The sequence below is a fragment of the Maylandia zebra genome, linkage group LG18 (genome assembly GCF_041146795.1).
Source record: "Maylandia zebra isolate NMK-2024a linkage group LG18, Mzebra_GT3a, whole genome shotgun sequence".
NCBI lineage: Eukaryota > Metazoa > Chordata > Actinopteri > Cichliformes > Cichlidae > Maylandia > Maylandia zebra.
The window spans coordinates 1,139,441-1,159,030 of NC_135184.1; the positions used below are offsets into that span (position 1 = coordinate 1,139,441).

The 19,590-nt window shown below is 37.2% G+C and overlaps 1 protein-coding gene across 1 annotated transcript in view; it reads left to right on the forward strand.

The window, feature by feature from the left end:
* The window catches only part of LOC101471379 (M1-specific T cell receptor alpha chain), a 46,073-nt gene extending 32,293 nt beyond the window's left edge, over positions 1-13,780 (forward strand). The window contains exons 3-6 of the mRNA XM_076876971.1: positions 10,913-11,119; positions 11,325-11,369; positions 11,457-11,564; positions 13,449-13,780. Coding sequence (XP_076733086.1) covers positions 10,913-11,119; positions 11,325-11,369; positions 11,457-11,564; positions 13,449-13,450 — 362 coding nt within the window. The 3' untranslated portion in view covers positions 13,451-13,780. The remainder of the gene's footprint in view (positions 1-10,912; positions 11,120-11,324; positions 11,370-11,456; positions 11,565-13,448) is intronic.
* Positions 13,781-19,590: the final 5,810 nt, after the last annotated feature.

A 19,590-nucleotide genomic window follows, 5' to 3' on the forward strand; every position in this document is an offset into this window, starting at 1 on the left:
TGCTGAGTTTGTGTTGAGGGTCGACATGTTGTGTGAAGGATGGTGGATTTAAGCTAATGTTTGGAAAGGGAACCAGATTAACCATTGAAACCAGTAAGTTCTCTGATCCAGGTTTGTGCTGTGAAGCTTCATGTTGTGTGAATGCTGGATATAAGATGTTGTTTGGAGGAGGAACCAGATTAGTCGTTGAAACCTGTAAGTAATGATATGAATTCAAATCAACATTCAGGGGCTGAAAAATGGTACAAAGAAAGTCAGACCGCAATTCAGCTTTTCTGTGGAACCAAAGTAAAAGTCCAGTTCGTTTATCAGTAACATCGTTGCCATGGGGATTCTTTTAAAGAAGCACAGACAATGATTAACATGATGATTTAATGAGAGTTGATTGAAATATTTGAAAAATATATTTGTGCTTCCGGAGTCCATCTCAGCAGCGTTTCTGCACTGATGGTGTTTTAGCACTGGCGCTTTGAACTGTGTGAATGTTAATAGGATGATTTTTGGAGGAGGCACAAAGCTACATGTTGCTGCCAGTAAGTTGAATTCATTTTAATCTTAAGGTTACTTGGTATCATTAGTGTCCATATGATTAAATATATCACATATATAAATGTTTAAAGTAGGAGGAAAGTCAGCTTTTGTGAAACTCCGTCACTGAAAAAGAAATCCTGAGGATTCAGACAAACAGAAACTTAATACAAATGATGTTTAAATGGTTTGAGCTCTAAACATGTTCGCTGCATGTGAATGAGAACAATGATGGATGTCTTTGTTCTGTGGGTCAAACACGTGAGTCTGACCGGCCAAACTCCATCAGCCACACATAATATACACGTTATTCAACAAATATCACTTTAATATTTCAGTAGTTCATTTATTATTAAGTGAAATGAAATCTTCAGAGTTCTGTTCTTTTTTAACAGTTAAGTCTTTTATTAGAAATGCAAAACCTTCAACTGCAGATTTGCAAAGATATAAAAAGATCCATCGTGAAATTCAAAGGTTTAACGTATATTTTCTATTTATTTATTATGTTATCTGGTGTGCTGGATGACAGCAGCTCTGTCACTGTGAGTTTGTGTTTCTTATTGTGTGGAAAACAGAAACAACAAGCTCGTCTTTGCAGCAGGGATCAGACTGAACACTGAAACCAGTAAGACCAGTACAATAAACCACGATCAGAATAAACTGAATATAATGACGATGCGCTTTACGCTGATAAAAATCAAATAATGAAACAACAATTTTTATAAATGTTAATCGCAGTGACTTTAACGTCCAATCCTAATGATTTAAACTTCTATAACAAAATCAACGTTCTGTGAAGGACACAATGAAAAGTTTTATATTTTATTTTTTATCATTTTTATTAACTGAATTTTCACTGGTAAATTTTAACAAGTAAAATTGTTCAGTCTGTCAGTAAAGTTTTAAAGTCTATATGTCGATATATGTTACACAGACAACTGTAGCTCTGTTTGAGCCGTCTCTGCGTGGAGTTGTGCTGATATCTTTCACTGTGCGTCTCTGACTGGAAGCTACAAACTGGTCTTTGGCACAGGAACCAAACTAATCGTAGAAACGAGTGAGTATCTCTGTGCGCTAAACAGCTGCTGTGTCAAACATTTAGAATTAACGTGACAATCAGCTGCTCCAGTGTTTCATGTTAACAAACTGTTTGATCATTCAGTGAATAATTATTTGTGAGAGTCCAAATATCAACTAAATGTATCAGACATCAGGGGAAACACACACACGTGTCCTGACACATGAAACTGTGAGCTCGTAGTTGTTGTTGAGCGTCGGCGCACTGTGTGACTGGAAGTGGAAACAGAAAAATAGTTTTTGGCGAGGGAACTCGGCTGACTGTTGAAATGTGTGAGTATCATTTCTGTTATACATCAAGTGCATAAAATCAAATAATAAACCCTCCAACAGTGTTGCTCAGTCTGACTGTAAAGCAGTCACAGTCACTCTGAAAAGACGATCAGGTGGGAAAATCTCATCGTTCCTTCTTTGTACAGACAAACTTCATCATGTTCAACTGTTTTTATTTTGCATCTTTAGATTTAAAATAATTAAAGCTCCTATAAAACCAATATTTTCCTCTAAAATATGGTTATTGAAAGAACAGTTCAAGTAAAAACTCAAATAGTTGAGTAAATTCATTTTGCTTTCCAGCTTTATAAAGAGGAAACAGATAATCAGCAGCATGTCCTGTATAAGTGGACATCACAAGTCTTTGTTCACATTTACTTTTAGAAAAACCACGTATAGATTAGCTGTTGTTGTGTTGTCACACACATGTGAGCAGTGGCAGCCAGTTTGTGTTGAGCTCAGATCCACTGTGTGACTTCTGGATCAGGAAACTTCAAACTGATCTTTGGAGAAGGAACCAAAGTTTCTCTACAAAGCAGTGAGTGTCAGTTTGTACTTTGACACTGTGTGAAATATGAGATAATAACATGCTAAACGAGCTCCCTGTGAGTCAGCCCTTTGATGCATTCAGCTGTTTTTAACCGTTGCGTCCACACAAAGATGTCATTTCTGTTTGGGCTTTTCAGCAGAGCTCAAAGTGCTTTTATAGTAAATGACAGATTATAAAAGTGTAAGTTTGGGTTAGAGCAGTGGTGCACGTACAGCCTGGAACACATCCTCTCTGACTGCTGCTCACAAACCTAAAAACTGACATTTGGAAAAACACATTTACTATCTGAGCATTGGATACGTGATACTGGTGCACTTATACTGGTATCTCTTGTACTGGTGATGTTGTGCGTCCATGTTGAGCTTTTCCATATATGCAGCTCACAGATCACGACTTCAGTGTTCATCACTGTCGATCACTTATTTGTGTGAGAGGAGCGACTGTGTGACTGCGACTGGAGCAAGCTGGAGGTTATTCTTTGGGGCTGGTGTTAAATTAATCACTGAAGCCAGTGAGTATCCAAATAATTCAAATAATATATAAACAATATAGTTACTGTTTCCTGTAACATACTGTACATTTGTTAAAGTGATGAAACTGTGAAATCCTGAGAAGGAGAGCTCAGTGCAGGACTGAAACACTGCCCACAGCAGTTACAGCTGCTTGTTGATTTGTGAATAAAAACAGCTTTTTGATTTAATACGATACTTAACATGAAGTCCTTAATCAGAGCACTAATGACCATTACATCACCTTCAGCTATGACACCACAGTTAGAAAAGCAGAGCAGTTTAGATGTTTCAATCATTATCTGGAAGAACTGCAGCCAAACTCAAAACGGACCCGTGTTAAAGTTTTAATCATTTTCAAATACTGGAAATATTTTCAGATTCAGAAACATGCTGCACGTGTTCACTACCTGTTGCTCTTCCATGTGTCAGCTATGAGTTTATGTGGTAGCATTTCTCCAAGTGTGACTGGAGGCGTCAGACTCCTGTTTGGTTCTGGCATTAAACTGTCCGTCAGTTCCAGTAAGTGCAGTTTAAATTTTTGCTGTTCTGTTAGTTTGATTAAACAAATTTGCTAAATAGTTGTTTGAGAAGCAGCAATAAAACAACAATATATAAAATACACACATGACGTCCAGACAAAGTTTTCACTTATCTGCCCATCGTTGCTGTGGGTAAATGTTCATGTTGCCTCCACTGTGTGAGCTGGAGGGACGACCAAAGTAACCATAGTAACCAGTGAGTAACTTTAGTAAATATTAAGTATCGGACTTAAAAATAATTTTCATGTACTTTAGTTACCTAAGTAGTTACACGTGTTGCAACAACTAAACACCAAGTGAGTCCTTTATGTGGCGTTGTCGACAATGACTTTAAATCAACTGATTTTACTCATTTTGCAGTTCGATTAATCAAGACGTTCATGATTTATTTAAACACCTTTAAAGGTGAAGACGTTCACTCACGCTCACCTGCAGCTCTGGGTTTAAGTGCTGACAGCGGTCACAGTGTGACGTTCTCTGGATCATCCAAACTCAGCTTTGGTTCTGGCATTACACTGACAGTTAGCTCCAGTAAGTCCTTTTTCACATCCCAAACAATGTTACACTATTATTATTATTATTAGACACAAACACAGTTCTTGTAATGATTCAATTTTCAATTCAGTTTTATTTATACAGCATCAAATCACAACTACAGTCACCTCAGGGTGCTTCATACTGTAAGGCAGACCCTACAATCACACACAGAGAGAAACCCAGCAGGCGCATGGCTGTGATACTGTAACTGTTCACATCTGTACAAACACAGTTCAGCCTCTGTATGTGTTTGCAGTTTAATGATATTCTTCATGTTATAATTAGTTATGTTGAGGTTTTTAGCTATAAAGATAAAAAACATAACACATAAATTACCACAAACCAATAATCTAGTAATCTAGCAGTTCTTTACTGATTAGCGCACAGCTTCTTACAGACGACGACCTTCTCAGGTCGTTTTTGCTGAGCGCACACACACTGTGTGACTGGGACGGGGAGCTGGAAAATAGTTTTCGGGAACGGCATAAAAATGACGGTGATGGACAGTAAGTGGAATTATTACCAGCAGTTCGTTAAATCAAACCACAGTTAGTAATAAAAACCAGGTTAGTCCAAACATGGAAAATTATTCCTGCATTTTGGATTATTCCACATTTCATCAGCACTAATTTTAGTTTCTGTGTCAGAGCTTATCGCTTAGGTTTATGTCACTGTTAGTGTTACTGTGTGAATAACTATGGAAACAAGCTGGTCTTTGGTTCTGGTAGTAAACTCATAGTTCAGTCAGGTGAGTGTTTGTAAACATCTGAGTTTGTCTTTTACTTATTTGGACAGAAACTTTAAACTTTCAGTTCTGTAATTATCACTTATGTTGTTAATGTTTACCTGACATACACGTCATCACACTCTGACCTGCATATAACTGTCACGTGTAGATTTTGGCTACTCTTATATTTTTATATATATTAATATTTCATTTTAAGCCAAATGAGATTTGGTAAAAAATAAAATAAAAAGTAAAATATTATTATCCAAAGATGTTTTATGAATAAGTTGATATGTTGTTTGTGGGCATGTGCACTCAGGAAATGCATTTAACTGAAGTCAGTTTGTGTGATTGTGTTTTTTGTTGTGTGACTGGCTACGGAAACTCCAGAGTCGTCTTTGGTTTGGGCACAAAAGTTAGAACTGAATCAAGTAAGTTGTTTTTATTTAGGGAACAGAAATGATACAGCGGACGTTTCTCAGCTAACTATCCCCATTTATACCAGCAGTCCACAGATATCTGTGAAGTAAAAGTAGACACAAAGTCTGTTTCTAGAACATCTGCATGTTGTTACTCTTCACTGTCTCACAGATAAAAAACGTACTAAAAGTAACAAAGTGTTCAAAACGCCAAAGTTGTCCCATCATCAGTGATTTGATTCTGACTCCAGTTAATGCTGAGATCAGCTCTACAGTGCGACTGCCTCAGGAGCAAACTGGAAACTTCTCTTTGGAAAAGGAACTAAGCTGACTGTAAACAGCAGTGAGTCGGATTCAAATATTCCAGATATATAATACAGTTTATTGATGACAGTGTTGGAGTTTGATTCAGTTGGAAAAGAATGATTTATAAAAGTCACGTGTAGTTTTAACGTGCCACACGTCAGAACATTTAAACAGCTGTTAACAGAATCAGTTTAACTCTGAGATTTAAAAACAAAAACATTTTAATAAAAAACAGTTTTTTTATTAATTGACTCCAAAACACATTGAGTCAAGCGTGTAAGACGAACCAGTCTGTTAGTTTGGAGAAAGAAGACTTAAAATAAATCCTAATTTCTTTCGCTGTTCTCCTGCTGAGCCATCAAAACAACTAAAATGAAATCATGTAAAAATAAAAGGAATAACTTTACGTTTTTTATGAAGTCTGACCTCATCATGGTCAGATGGCGTTCTCACAGGAGAATAAATATCACATAATATAATTCAAAAACATGATGAACTAAATCACTATGACTGACATCAGAAACATGTCTCTGTGGTTATTCTTCACCGGGCCCCTACATGTATCACACTTCATGGTGCTGTTTCAGTCTCTGAGTGTGTGACTGACTCTGGGCTTTAGAAACTCACCTGTGGTGAAGGCTTCAGTAAGTCCATCTGTTTAACCAAAGGAGTAGTTCAGTACGTGGAGGTTTGGTAACCTTGGTAATTACAGTTACATTGTGTCTGCCACGTCTACCTTATGGTAACAATATGTGTTTTTTATTTCCAGTCGCTTTAAATCCTTTATAAACACAGGAACAAAAGTCCAGCCTTAAACTGGTTTCATGTATTTCGCCCTCGCTGAGTCCTCACTGGTTTTTGCTGAGTCTGTTCTCAGTGTGTGAATGACGGCGTTAAGCTCCTGTTCAGCACTGGAACAGCTCTGCATGTAGAAACCAGTAAGTCTGAACTGTAGATGGGGCTGAAGGTAGTTTTACTACATTAATATTCAGTCTTAAGTAAAAGTGAGGTCAGCTGTTATTGTAACATCAGCTGGTGAATTATTGTCATCAGATGCAGATGTGATTTACTTTGTTGGGGTTTTGTTTTCTTAAACCAAACTCACAGTTGATGCCTGTAAGCTCGTTTTATTCATAATCCAAAGATGGTGTATAGAAGTTATCAGTCACAACATTACAGCGGAGCAATCGTTCAGATTAACTCTACAACATTACACACAAAAACATGCTTTAAACTCCAACCATTGAAAAAAGTCATAATTCAGCAGTAAATGTAAAGTGCCTGCAGTTACTTAAAAGAAACATCACAATAGTTTCATGTGTTCAAGAAAGTTGTTGGACAAAATTTCATAATTTCATGACTGAATGCATGAAACTTGAGTTTATATGTAAGAAACACTTCACTGAGTTATCAGCAGTTATTGTCACAAACAAACCGTTTACACTAAATGCAGTTTTGTAGTTCAGGTTTTTGGTTTGCAGCAGCGTGCAGTGTGACTGACTCTGGAGGCAGAAAACTCCGCTTTGGAGGTGGAACCAGGCTGGTTATTCAAACTCGTGAGCCATTTATCATTTATTAATCATGACTCAGAACTAAATGGGTCCTTTCTGTCTTTGAAACCGTTTTTCTTTTGTCCTGACGTCTTCTTGAACATCATTACACTTTAATACGTCTGTTACAGAGCCACAGTTTGTCAGCACAACACGGAGTAATTGTATTTATTGTATTCTTAAGAGATTTTACAAGTTAATATTTCAACAACCCAAAATAATCTTGAAACGATCAGCTTCATCTGCAAACCAAAGTTGATGAATAAGATTATCACCACTGAGTTTCAGTCTTTTAGGTTAAATTTGAGGTAAATACACAACTGATCCAATGTGCTTAGCTGTTAATATCATTACTCTTATAATTATATATGTTATTAGTTACTGTGAAGATGTCAGCTGATTACTGAGTTTAAGTTAAGAAGTGTTTCACTGTGTGAACGATGGGACGGGAAAACTCGTGTTTGGAGACGGAACCGAGCTGAAAATAGAGAAAAGTAGGTTTATGAAACAAACAAACATCACTGAACACTTCTCATTTTACATTTGGAATATGATTTTTTTTTTCTAAAGTCACAGAAAATACTGATCTATATTTTTTCTCAAAAAAGATTTTTAGTAAATAATAATTTTTAAATAAGATCATTTATCTAAAAACATGCAGAGAGAAAAATGACATTGAACACAAACGTCCTGTAAGGTGTAGATAAGTTATTGATCAGTCTTCTCATCAGCTGATGAAAAACTACAGTTTGGATCTGGAATGAAACTCATCCTCTCTGACAGTGAGTGAGTCGTGTTTACTGCAAGAGAAGAAGAAAAACGAGGCGTTATTAGAAGTTATTAGTTATTAGTTTGATTTTAATTTGATAGTTATTATTCATTCTAAGAGTCCAAACACTGTATATTTATATAACCATTTAAGTTACAAAGTGCAGCTTTAAGGGTGCGAGGTACGAGTGAGTGAACTAATGTCCTGAAATAATGCTTTTCATTCACATGACAGCTTAATGTTTGGTTTTAAGGTTTAAGCAGGCCAGAGACACTGGTTCTGACTACGTCTGCACTTAAATGTCCTCGATCCATAAACAGCAGGCGACACTTTGACCTGTTCAGTTTCTGTGATGAAGTAAGTCAGTGTGTGAATGATGGGACACGAAAGCTGATCTTTGGACGAGGAACTGAGCTGAAAATACATCAGAGTAAGAGTTTCCCTTCATTAAAACTGCACATCAACGTTCGATATTTAGTAAATCTCACACTGTTAGAATTCTAAATAATCACGACTTCACCAATCTCACATCATCAGCATGTTTGACAGAAGATAAGTTATCAGCATCTGCAACTTTAAAAATGTAAATATTATTATTCTGTCCGGCTTTTAATGTTAGATTTAAATGACATGAGCAAAACATAATTTTCTAAAGATAATTCTGTTATCACATTTAGTCACACACACACACACACACACACACACACACACACACACACACACACACACACACACACACAAATCTGTGAATGTAATGAAAAATAAGTCTTTGAAAACAAATATAACTCAGATGAACAGAGTCAACCTGCTGGGATTTTCTTACATGGTCGAGACTTTTAATGTTATTTATTATTTCATGTTTTTTATTACACAAATACATTTAACCTCAGTTAAGCTTCGTTCAGCTTCACCTTATTCACAGTTTCATTTGGCTGATTTTTCCTTCTTTCTTTTAAACACTGGATACTTTTCCTGAAACCTCAAAGGATCTTTTACCCAATTAGATTAATTAAATATATAATTAACAAAAGCAAATTGTAGAGATTATGGGGAAAAGGGAAAGTGTAAACACATGATCAGTGACTCAGTTAATATCAGTTTGTTGTCTGTTGGGCTCCACTGCTGCTGCATGTGAATCGCAGGTTTTTGTTGCTGGATCGTTCATAGTGTGAAGAGTAATAATTGGAAACTGATTTTTGGTTCAGGAAGTCGTCTGAGAGTTCAAACAAGTGAGTGAAAAAGTGTTATTCAGAAAAAAGCTTCTACAGCAACAAAATAAAGTAGTGATGTGGAGAAAAAGAGGAAACTTCAGCTCTGACTCCCAAACAGTCCAGACTGAGTCTTTTTAACTTGAATGGATTTGATGGGACCTGAGTGATTTTAGTGAGCGATGATGGAACCACAGGAGCAGCAGTCTTTGTTTGGACAGATGATGTCACTTAAATCAAACAAACTCTTCCAGGTCAGCAAAACACAAACTGTAAACCAAACTATTGTTTCTGAATTTCTGATTTAGGTTGTAATGATGGAAAACATTTTATATAACACAGAAAAATGTGTTTATTTATTTAGCAAAAGAAGCAGAAGCTGAGTGAAACACGGAGTGTTTGAGTTTTTGAATGCCACTGATTCACTGTGTGAACAGTAATAACAACAAGCTGGTTTTTGCTTCTGGGGTCAGAGTTACTGTACAGTCACGTAAGTGCATTTACGTATAATCTGTCTGCAGTGTTTAGGGTGGTCGTATCAGTGCGGTCGTTAAATGTAAATTAGTTTCCATCAGTAAATTATTTTTCTGTTCACACATGTTCAGCATTTTTGAACATCCTAAAATATTAGAACTCAGTAAACAAACGTAAATCCTGATTCATCACGAAAGAGTAAGTTTCAAACATGAACATTTGTTATCGTTGCATGTCCCAAACATGCTCTGTTGGTGACGTCTTGTTTAGAGGAAGCAAGTAAAATATCCAGATCGAGCTCCATGTAGGATCTGAAATTAAACGTACTATTATTATACTTGGTGAGACGTTTAAGCGCACGTTAGTTTATACTTTAACTTATCATCATATTTGGTGATGGAACCAAATTTTGAACTAGTATTATTTACATATACATGGTTAAGAGCTGCACTGGTTTTTGTAACTGGTTTAGCTGCAGTGTGAATAACAATAATTACAAAGTCATATTTGGATCAGGAATCACACTAATTTCATCCTCAAGTAAGTGGATTGTCTGATTAACCTGAAAAATTAATGAAATTATTAAATGTTTTTCATTTCCCTGAATTCAGAAGTGAGTTAAATATATGATCTCAATAGGAAATACTCTGCACTTAATGTAATATAAAGTAATATCTGACCATTATTTCACCTCACGGTATGAAATATTTTTGAAACTAAATGAACTTTTGTATAAATACATAGCAAGCAGGCGCTCATAACTAAAAAGCTCCAATTTAATATTTTAATTGAGTACAGTATTTGAGAACAGATTTATATTTATTTAATACTAAATACTACAACACAGACAAATAACTTGTTTTTATGAAACTACTGCACCAAACACCATGAATGCACTTTAAACAAGTTACTTTAAAACGAAAGACTGAGTCACGTAACATGTTTTATAACGCTGGTAAAAAATATATATTTAACTTAAAATATTAGATAAATAATTTCAACATATATATGTCCACTCGTGTGAGTCACAACAGCTGCTTCCTGAAGTTGTAATTGTGTTGTGATGAAGTAGTAAATTCCTGCTGTGGACCAAATGAAGACAAATCCACATGAGAAACTTCCTGTGGAAAGGCCATTAAGTGAAAGTGTTCTCGTGTTACCAACATGGAAAACTCTACAAACACCATCAGCAGAGTTTTACTAAGTTTAGAAACCGTGTTTTACAGAGTGCAGCATCATTCTGATTATCCTTTTGATGAGTTTGATCTTGGCAGCTCAGATGTTTTTGACCATGTCTGAATCACAGTGTGTCTGTGAGTGAACTCGTCTCTTTGGATTAAACCTCGTTTCTTTGGTCAACAAGTGATCAGAGGTTTTGAGACGAATGCAGATAATTCCACGTTATTCCAGTTTGTTCATGAGTTGTTCGTTTGTGTTTTTCAGGGACAGAGTACGAGCCATCCTATTTCAAACTGGGAGAAGGCAACAATACGGCGTGCCTGGCAACTGGGTTCAGCAGACACAAAGCAGCATCACATCATTGGAATTATAGCTCGGAATTCAGTGAGACAAAAGCTGTGGCAATATCACCAAACTTGGATCTGTACAACCAGGTGATTTTTCCAGGGAAGGATCCAAAGATTTGTGAATGTAAGTATCAAGAAATTCATACGAATTATTTTCATCATATAATTTACTTTTCCATAAGAATATATTATATATAGTGTGTACATAACCCTTTAATCCTAAACTTACATATTTGTATTTGATTGTCAGACTGCATAAATCTGCATTAAAGGCAGATTTACTTTGAAATGAAGCTAATTACCACTTTTATCTGTTTGATTTTTTCCAGCTCCAGGCAGTGGTGACAGCCCATGTGTTGATGTTTTGGAGCCAGGTATGTATTAGATCTGATTAAACAGGTGGATTGAAAGAAGCTGTTTGTGTTTGTTGGCTGACATTTTTCTGATTGTGCTGTTTGCAGATCCAAAGGTGAACCTCATGTCTCTGACCATCCTGGCTCTCAGAGTGATCTTCATCAAGACCATCATCTTTAACATCATAATGACTCTGCGGCTGTGGATTAGTCAGTGTGAGTACAAAACAAATGTAACGTGTTTGTATTTGTGGCCTGGTGACTGGGGAGATGTTTGACTGTTATCTCCATCACACACAGACAGACAAACATGTTCGAGCTTTATTGAACCTTTTTCTTCATTTTCCAATGAGAAGAAAACGTTTTAGTACACAGACCACTGACAGTTAATATGCAGCCTGCATTTGGGAAACTTTTACCTGCATTTGCCAATTTTCCACATTTGAGGACTGCAGAATAACCCAGGATCAGTCAAGCTGTGATACAAGCTTAGAGCATGTTAGAAATGGAAATCTGCTTTACGTCCATTGGGAGTTGTTGGATAATCAAAGCTCTGGATCAGAGTTCATAGTCCACATCCTGTCACGTTGAGGCAATAAAATCATTTTGGTAACGGTTTGGACTTCTTAAACAAAAAAAAATAATTTCCAATATTTAAACATGAAAATTTGATGAAATATTTTTAACTGACCAAAACAAATCCTAAAAAATGATAAATACGGTCCATGGAGCTGTGTTGCCTCAGTGGAAATGATACAAGACGACACACGAAGATCCAGTTTATACATCGACCTCGAGATAGAAAAGTTGTTTTTTCCCTGATCGTCTAATCCAGGGATGTGGATAAAACCAAGGTGAATGTCAAACTTCCTAAACTCTGTCTCATGAACGTTGGGTGATCTTATAAAATCTTTTGTTTTGCCTTTGAGATTATCAGAGTTAAAAATTCCCTGTGGGAAGCAGCAGAGGATATTACAGAGTCCTCACCTGTGACTCGCGTGGTTCAGTAACAGTGTATGGGTTTCTCTTTGATACTCTTTAAAGCTCTGTCTGTATGAAAAGCTGTTCTTTTATTTCTTCTACATACAAAACAGAAATTGTTACATTTGAAAACGATTCTCTTGGTGTTGGTTCCTGAAAACTCTCTCACAGGACCAGGTAAAAGAAAGGAGAGCTACCTGACGTCTTAATCAACAGTTTTTTTTTAAAACAGCAGGAATATTTTTGGTCAGTTTTCATATTTAGATAATGTCACGGTCCCGGGTCTCCTGACCCAGCGTTTTTAGTTCTTTGTGATTTTCGTATTATTGTACTTGTGTGTGATTTATTCTATGGCTTCTAGTTTTGATCCCTTGCCCTTCATGTCTCCCTGTGTGCCCCTCTGTGTATCTGTGAGCCCTCGTCTCTCCTTATGTTTTATTCCATGCTTCCCCTGCCCATTATGTCTAAGTTCTCCCCGTGCTCTCTCTTCCCCCTGTGTGCCCTCTATGTATTTATGAGCCCTCGTCCCCTTTCGTGTTTATTCCATGTCTCCCCTGCCTGTTACGTTGGTGTTCTACTCGTGCTCTCTCTCCTCCTGTACTTCCTGTTTCACCTCTCCCGTCAGTGTTCAGTTCACCCCGCCCTGTCTCGTTATGATTATCAGTGTCACCTGTGTTCCCCGTGTGTTCCCACTTCCCTCGTTAACCCTCTGTGTATTTCTGTCTGCGTCTCCCTCTGTTCAGTGTGACGTCGTCCCTCTTGCTGTGTGGATCTCCCTGTGTCTCTCTGCGTATGTTAGTTTACTTTTCCCAGTTTAGTTTTGTATTTCCTATGTTCTGCCATTCCAGCATTAAAGCTGTGATTTTGAGTTCATCCCCGTGTCTGTGAGTTTTGCGTTTGGGTCCTCCTCCTGCCTGCCACACAGCCGCGCCTTGACAGATAATATGTAAATGTGTCATTTTTCTTGTATCTACTTTGTCTCCTGGATAGAAAAGAAACTGTGACAATAACACACGTCAAGTTTCAAACCAGCAGCATGTGAAGTTTGTTTTTACTGTTTGTATTAAAGCAGGTTCAGTTCACATGAATCAAATTTCTTTTTTATGTTTTGTCTTTCAGAAACTTCACAGAAATCCCAAGAGGACAACTTTCTGTGTGACTGGATGAAACTTGAAGTTCACTGAGCTTCAGCGTGTATATCATGTATAAATATCATATTACCTGTTTATCATACATCTGTTAATAACTCTCTATAGAAGTTATCCTTTAATACATTGTTGATTGATCCAAAAAGTTTGATTTTATGTTATCTTTACATATTGTCACTGATGTTTTTTATGAATGAATTAAATTCTGTCTCGCTTGATGATGTAAATGTCACAGTTATGTTTAACAGATTGTCCTTTCAATCATTTCTTTGTGTGATGTGGTAATAAAAGCTGAAAAAAAAACACAGTGAGATTGTTTTTATTCTGGATTATTTGCATTTATATAGCATGATTCTATTTTTACTGACAACAGCACGTCAGACTGTAGGTCACATGTTTAACTATAATTTTACAGAAGACTTTCCAAAGAACCTGTAAAAGGCTAGGATATGTAAAATTACACAGGAACAGCTCTAAATCAGTGTCAACAGGTCTGATGGAGTGAAAAATTTAAATCTTTATCACTATGTAAGAAGCGTCCTTGAGAGAGGTACAACAGTAAGTGTATACAACAATCTGTCAGGTTTAGGCCGTGTCATGGTGTCGGGCTGTGAGTAGTTTAGAGGACCTTGTCAAACTTGATGAAGTTATGAACAATACTGTCAGATTTTGATCAAGCAAGTCAATTATTGACAAACTATAAGCGTCCAGCAGAACCAGGAGAGGGAGGAGTGACCATCTGCTGTGGCCGTCAAAGGGTCAGGGGAGGAAGAATGGACAAAGACTCACTATAGAAGAGAGCCAGAGATGAATAATTTCATGCAGGGTCACCTGGTCCAGCCCTAACTATATGCTTTAGCAAAAAGGAAAGTTTGAAGCCTAATCTTGAAAGTAGAGATAGTGTCTGTCTCCTGAATCCAAACTGGAAGCTGGTTCCACAGAAGAGGGGCCTGAAAACTGAAGGCTCTGCCTCCCATTCTACTTTTAAATACTCTAGGAACAACAAGTAGGCCTGCAGAGCGAGAGCGAAGTGCTCTAATAGGGTGATATGGTACTACAAGGTCATTAAGATAAGATGGGGCCTGATTATTTAAGACCTTGTATGTGAGGAGCAGGATTTTGAATTCTGGATTTAAAGCCAATGAAGGGAAGCCAAAACAGGAGAAATCTGCTCTCTCTTTCTAGTCCCTGTCAGGACTCTTGCTGCAGCATTTTGGATCAGCTGAAGGCTTTTCAGGGAGTTTTTAGGACTTCCTGATAATAATGAATTACAGTCGTCCAGCCTGGAAGTAATAAATGCATGAACTAGTTTTTCAGCATCACTCTGAGACAAGATATTTCTAACTTTAGAGATGTTGCGCAAATGGAAGAACGCAGTCTTACATATTTGTTTAATATGTGAGTTGAAGGACATGTCCTGGTCAAAAATGACTCCAAGGTTCCTCACAGCATTACTGGAGGCCAAGGTAATGCCATCCAGAGTAAGAATCTGGTTAGATACCATATTTCTAAGATTTTCAGGGCCGAGTACAATAACCTCAGTTTTATCTGAATTAAGAAGCAGAAAGTTAGCGGCCATCCAGGTCTTTATGTCTTTAAGACATTCCTGCAGTTTAACTCATTGGTGTGTGTTATCTGGCTTCATGGACAGATAGAGCTGGGTGTCATCGGCATAGCAGTGTAAATGTATGCTATGTCTTCTAATGATGCTGCCTAAGGGAAGCATGTATAATGTAAACAGAATTGGTCCTAGCACTGAACCCTGTGGAACTCCATAATTAACCTCAGTGTGTGAAGAGGACTCTCCATTTACATGCACAAACTGGAGTCTATTAGATAGATATGATACAAACCACTGCAGCGCAGTACCTGTAATACCTACAGCATGTTCTAATCGCTCTAATAGGATATTATGGTCGACAGTATCGAGCGCTGCACTGAGGTCTAGCAGGACAAGCACAGAGATGAGTCCACTGTCAGAGGCCATAAGAAGATCATTTGTAACCTTCACTAAAGCTGTTTCTGTGCTGTGATGAGCTCTGAAACCTGACTGAAACTCTTCAAATAAACCTCTGCAGATGATCTGTTAGCTGTTTGACAACTACTCTTTCAAGGATGTTTGATATAAAGGAAGGTTGGAGATTGGCCTATAATTAGCTAAGACTGCTGGGTCTAGAGATGCTTTTTGAGTAAAGGTTTAACTACAGCCAGCTTGAAGGCCTGTGGTACATAGCCGATCATTAGAGATAGTTGATCATATTTAACATCGAAGAATTAATTAATGGCAGGACTTCTTTGAGCAGTTTTGTAGGAATGGGGTCTAAAAGACACGTTGATGGTTTGGAGGAAGTAATTATTGAAGTTAACTCAGAAAGATCAATTGGAGAAAAGAGTCTAACTTAACATCAATGGTACTAAGAGTAGCTGTAGATAATATTACATCTGTGGGATGATTACTGGTAATTTTTTCTCTAATGATTAAACTTTTATTTGTGAAGAAGTTCATGAAGTCATTACTAGTTAACGTTAAAGGGATGGTTGGCTCAACAGAGCTCTGACTTTTTGTCAGCCTGGCTACAGTGCTGAAGAGAAACCTGGGGTTGTTCTTATTTTCTTCAATCAGTGATGAATAGTAAGATGTTCTGGCCTTGCGGAGGGCTTTCTTATAAAGCAGCAAACTATTTCTCCAGGCTAAATGATGATCCTCTAAATTTGTGACACGCCATTTCCTCTCCAGCTTACGAGTCGTCTGCTTAAGGCTAGGTGTTTGAGAATTATACCACGGAGTCAGGTACTTCTGATTAGAGACCTTAGTTTTCACAGGAGCTACAGTATCCAGAGTCGTACGTAGTGAGGAGATGAAATTATTAACAAGATAATTGACCTCTGTTGGGGTAGCGTTCAGATAGCTGCTCTGCTCTGTGTTGGTACAGGGCATTGAAGATGATAACAGTGGGTGAATTATATTCTTAAACTTAGTTACAGCGCTTTCAGAAAGACATCTACTTTGATAAAGTCTACTCTCCACCACTGTGTAATCAATTATTGTAAATGTAAATGTTATCAGGAAATGATCAGACAGGAGAGGGTTTTCAGGAAACACTGTTAAATGTTCAGTTTCTATGCCATATGTTAAAACAAGATCTAGAGTGTGATTAAAGTGGTGGGTGGGTTCTTTTACATTTTGAGAGAAGCCAATTGAGTCTAATAACAGATTAAATGCCATGTTGAGGCTGTCATTTTTAGCATCTACATGGATGTTAAAATCACCCACAATAATTATTTTATCTGAGCTCAGAACTAAATCAGATATAAAGTCTGAGAAATCAGACAGAAACTCTGTGTAAGGCCCAGGTGGACGATAGATGATAACAAGTAAGACTGGTTTCTGAGTTTCACAGCTGGGGTGGACAATGTTAAGCATCAGGCTTTCAAATGAATTAAAAGTATGTCTTGGTCTTTCATTAATTAATAGGCTGGTGTGAAAAATTGCTGCCACACCTCCCCCTCGGCCTGTGCTTCGAGATTTCTGGTAGTTAGAATGACTCGGGGGTGTTGATTAATTTAAACTAACATAATCATCCTGCTGCAACCAGGTTTCTGTAAGGCAGAGTAAATCAATGTGTTGATCAATTATTAAGTCATGTACTAACAGAGACTTGGAGGAGAGAGACCTAATATTTAATAATCCACATTTCACTGTTTTACTCTTTGGTTCAGATGTGGATACTGTATTGTTCTTTCTTTGTAATTGTTTATGTTTAAGTTGTTTGTTGCTGGTTTTTAGTTTGTTTTTTGTCTGTTTGGGAGCTGACACGGTCTCTATGGAGATGGGTTTTTGGGGGGGTAGCAGGAGGAGAGAAGCTGCAGAGAGGCGTGTAAGACTGCAACTCTGCTTCCTGGTCCCAACTCTGGATAGTCATATTTTGGGGGGTTTAATAAATTTGTCCATATTTGTAGAAATGAGAGCTGCTCCATCCAAAGTGGGATGGATGCCGTCTCTCCTAACAAGACCAGGTTTCCTCCAGAAGGTTTGCCAATTATCTATGAAGCCCACATCGTTTCTGGGACACCACTCAGACAGCCAGCAATTTAAGGAGAACATGCGGCTAAACATGTCACTCCTGGTCTGATTGGGGAGGGGACCAGAGAAAACTACAGAGTCCCACATTGTTTTGGCAAAGTTGCACACCGATTCAATATTGAATCAGTCTGTCATTACTGCTGATCTGAATTATAATTTTACTGACTGAGTGAAGAAGAAACACTCTGTGCATCCTGGGACTAAGACATTATTTTATTAACCTTTATTTAACCAGGAAGATCCCATTGAGATTAAAAACCTATTTTCAAGGCAGACCTTGATAGGCTGCTGCCTATCTTGGCCAGGTCTCACAATTACAGAAATTACTCAATCAAACACAGGTAGCAACAACACACATGCAACAATAAATGAAACAATACAAATAAAATAAAATTCAAAAAAATTCAATAAAGTTCAATAAAGTTCAAATAAAAATAAAAAGTCAGTTAAAATGACAATCAATCTAACTGAAACAGTTGCATGTTATGGACATAAAGACCTGGATGGCCTCTTCCATTTTGTGCAACATCTCTAAAATTAGAAATATTCTGTCTCAGAGTGACGCTGAAAAACTAGTTCATGCATTTATTACTTCCAGGCTGGACGACTGTAATTCATTATTATCAGGAAGTCCTAAAAACTCCCTGAAAAGCCTTCAGCTGATCCAAAATGCTGCAGCAAGAGTCCTGACAGGGACTAGAAAGAGAGAGCAGATTTCTCCTGTTTTGGCTTCCTGTTAAATCCAGAATTCAAAATCCTGCTCCTCACATACATCGTCCCTGAGCCTGGTTCTGCTGGAGGTTTCTTTCTGTTAAAAGGGAGCTTTTTTTTCCCACTGTCACCAAAGTGCATGGAGAGTCATCTGATTGTTGGGTTTTTCTCTGTATTAATAGAATCGTTACCTTACAAGTTCAAGTTCAATTCAAATAAGTTGAATTGATCTGAAGACTTTTTTTTTGAAAATGAATCAATAAATTAAAACAATTGAAATTTTGCCCCCAATTCACACTGAACACACTGAAGACGTATTAATAATATTTCAGTTGTATTATGTATCAGTGTGAAAGGTTTACCCTCTGTACTACACACAGAATGTAAAAAGAGAGAATAATGTTACTTTGCAACCCACAACATTTAGTATTGATTAAACAAATGTGAGTATTTAAACAAATAACAGGACATTATAGGTAATTCAACTGGTTTTGTTTTGTTTTTTGCATTGAAACGTGATGGACTTTGAGAAATTCCAGCTGCCACAGGATTAAAGGCAGCGTGTACCATACACAGCTTACAGGGTAAACACACAGGGACAGTCACTCCAAACATCATCGATTTAAACTCATGACCTTCTTGCTGAGTCAACAGCATTGTTCACGGCACCATTTTTACATTTTAATTAATTTAAATTTTTATTTTCAATCATGACTCCTAAGATGTCTGTAACATGCAGCTGATTCTAAAGATAATTCTTTCATGCAGAAAACAGTAATCAGTGTTTGAGATCAGCAGAGCTGCTTAAACTGGAGCGAGCTGCGATCCTCTCTGTGGTTTGTTGTGTTTCCTGTTTGCGCAAAATACAACAACAATACAAAGATAACTGTGTGTGTGTGTGTGTGTGTGTGTGTGTGTGTGTGTGTGTGTGTGTGTGCTCTTATCTTCATGTGAGTACATTTTAACATAAACTTAAATAAATAATGTAGAAACTCACTCATTGGTGCAAAGTGGACGTGAGGCTTTGGGATGTGTCACCAGCAAACAAAGAAAATATATTTATTTGTTTCAGATTTGTTTCATTTCAAAGAGATATAAATCATGAAAGCTGATAAAGTGTATATTAATTACAGTCTCAATTTTCCTTAAAAAATATCTCACTTCAAAAACAAAGTCTTGTCTTCCTGAAGCAGTAAAACAAGTGTTAATTAAAACAAGTTTTAATTAAAACAGCTGATTTAAAGTAAAAAAAAAAAAGTATACAAATACTGGAGAATTTAAGGTTTCTTCACTTTATGGAAGCTGGGATGGAAGAAAC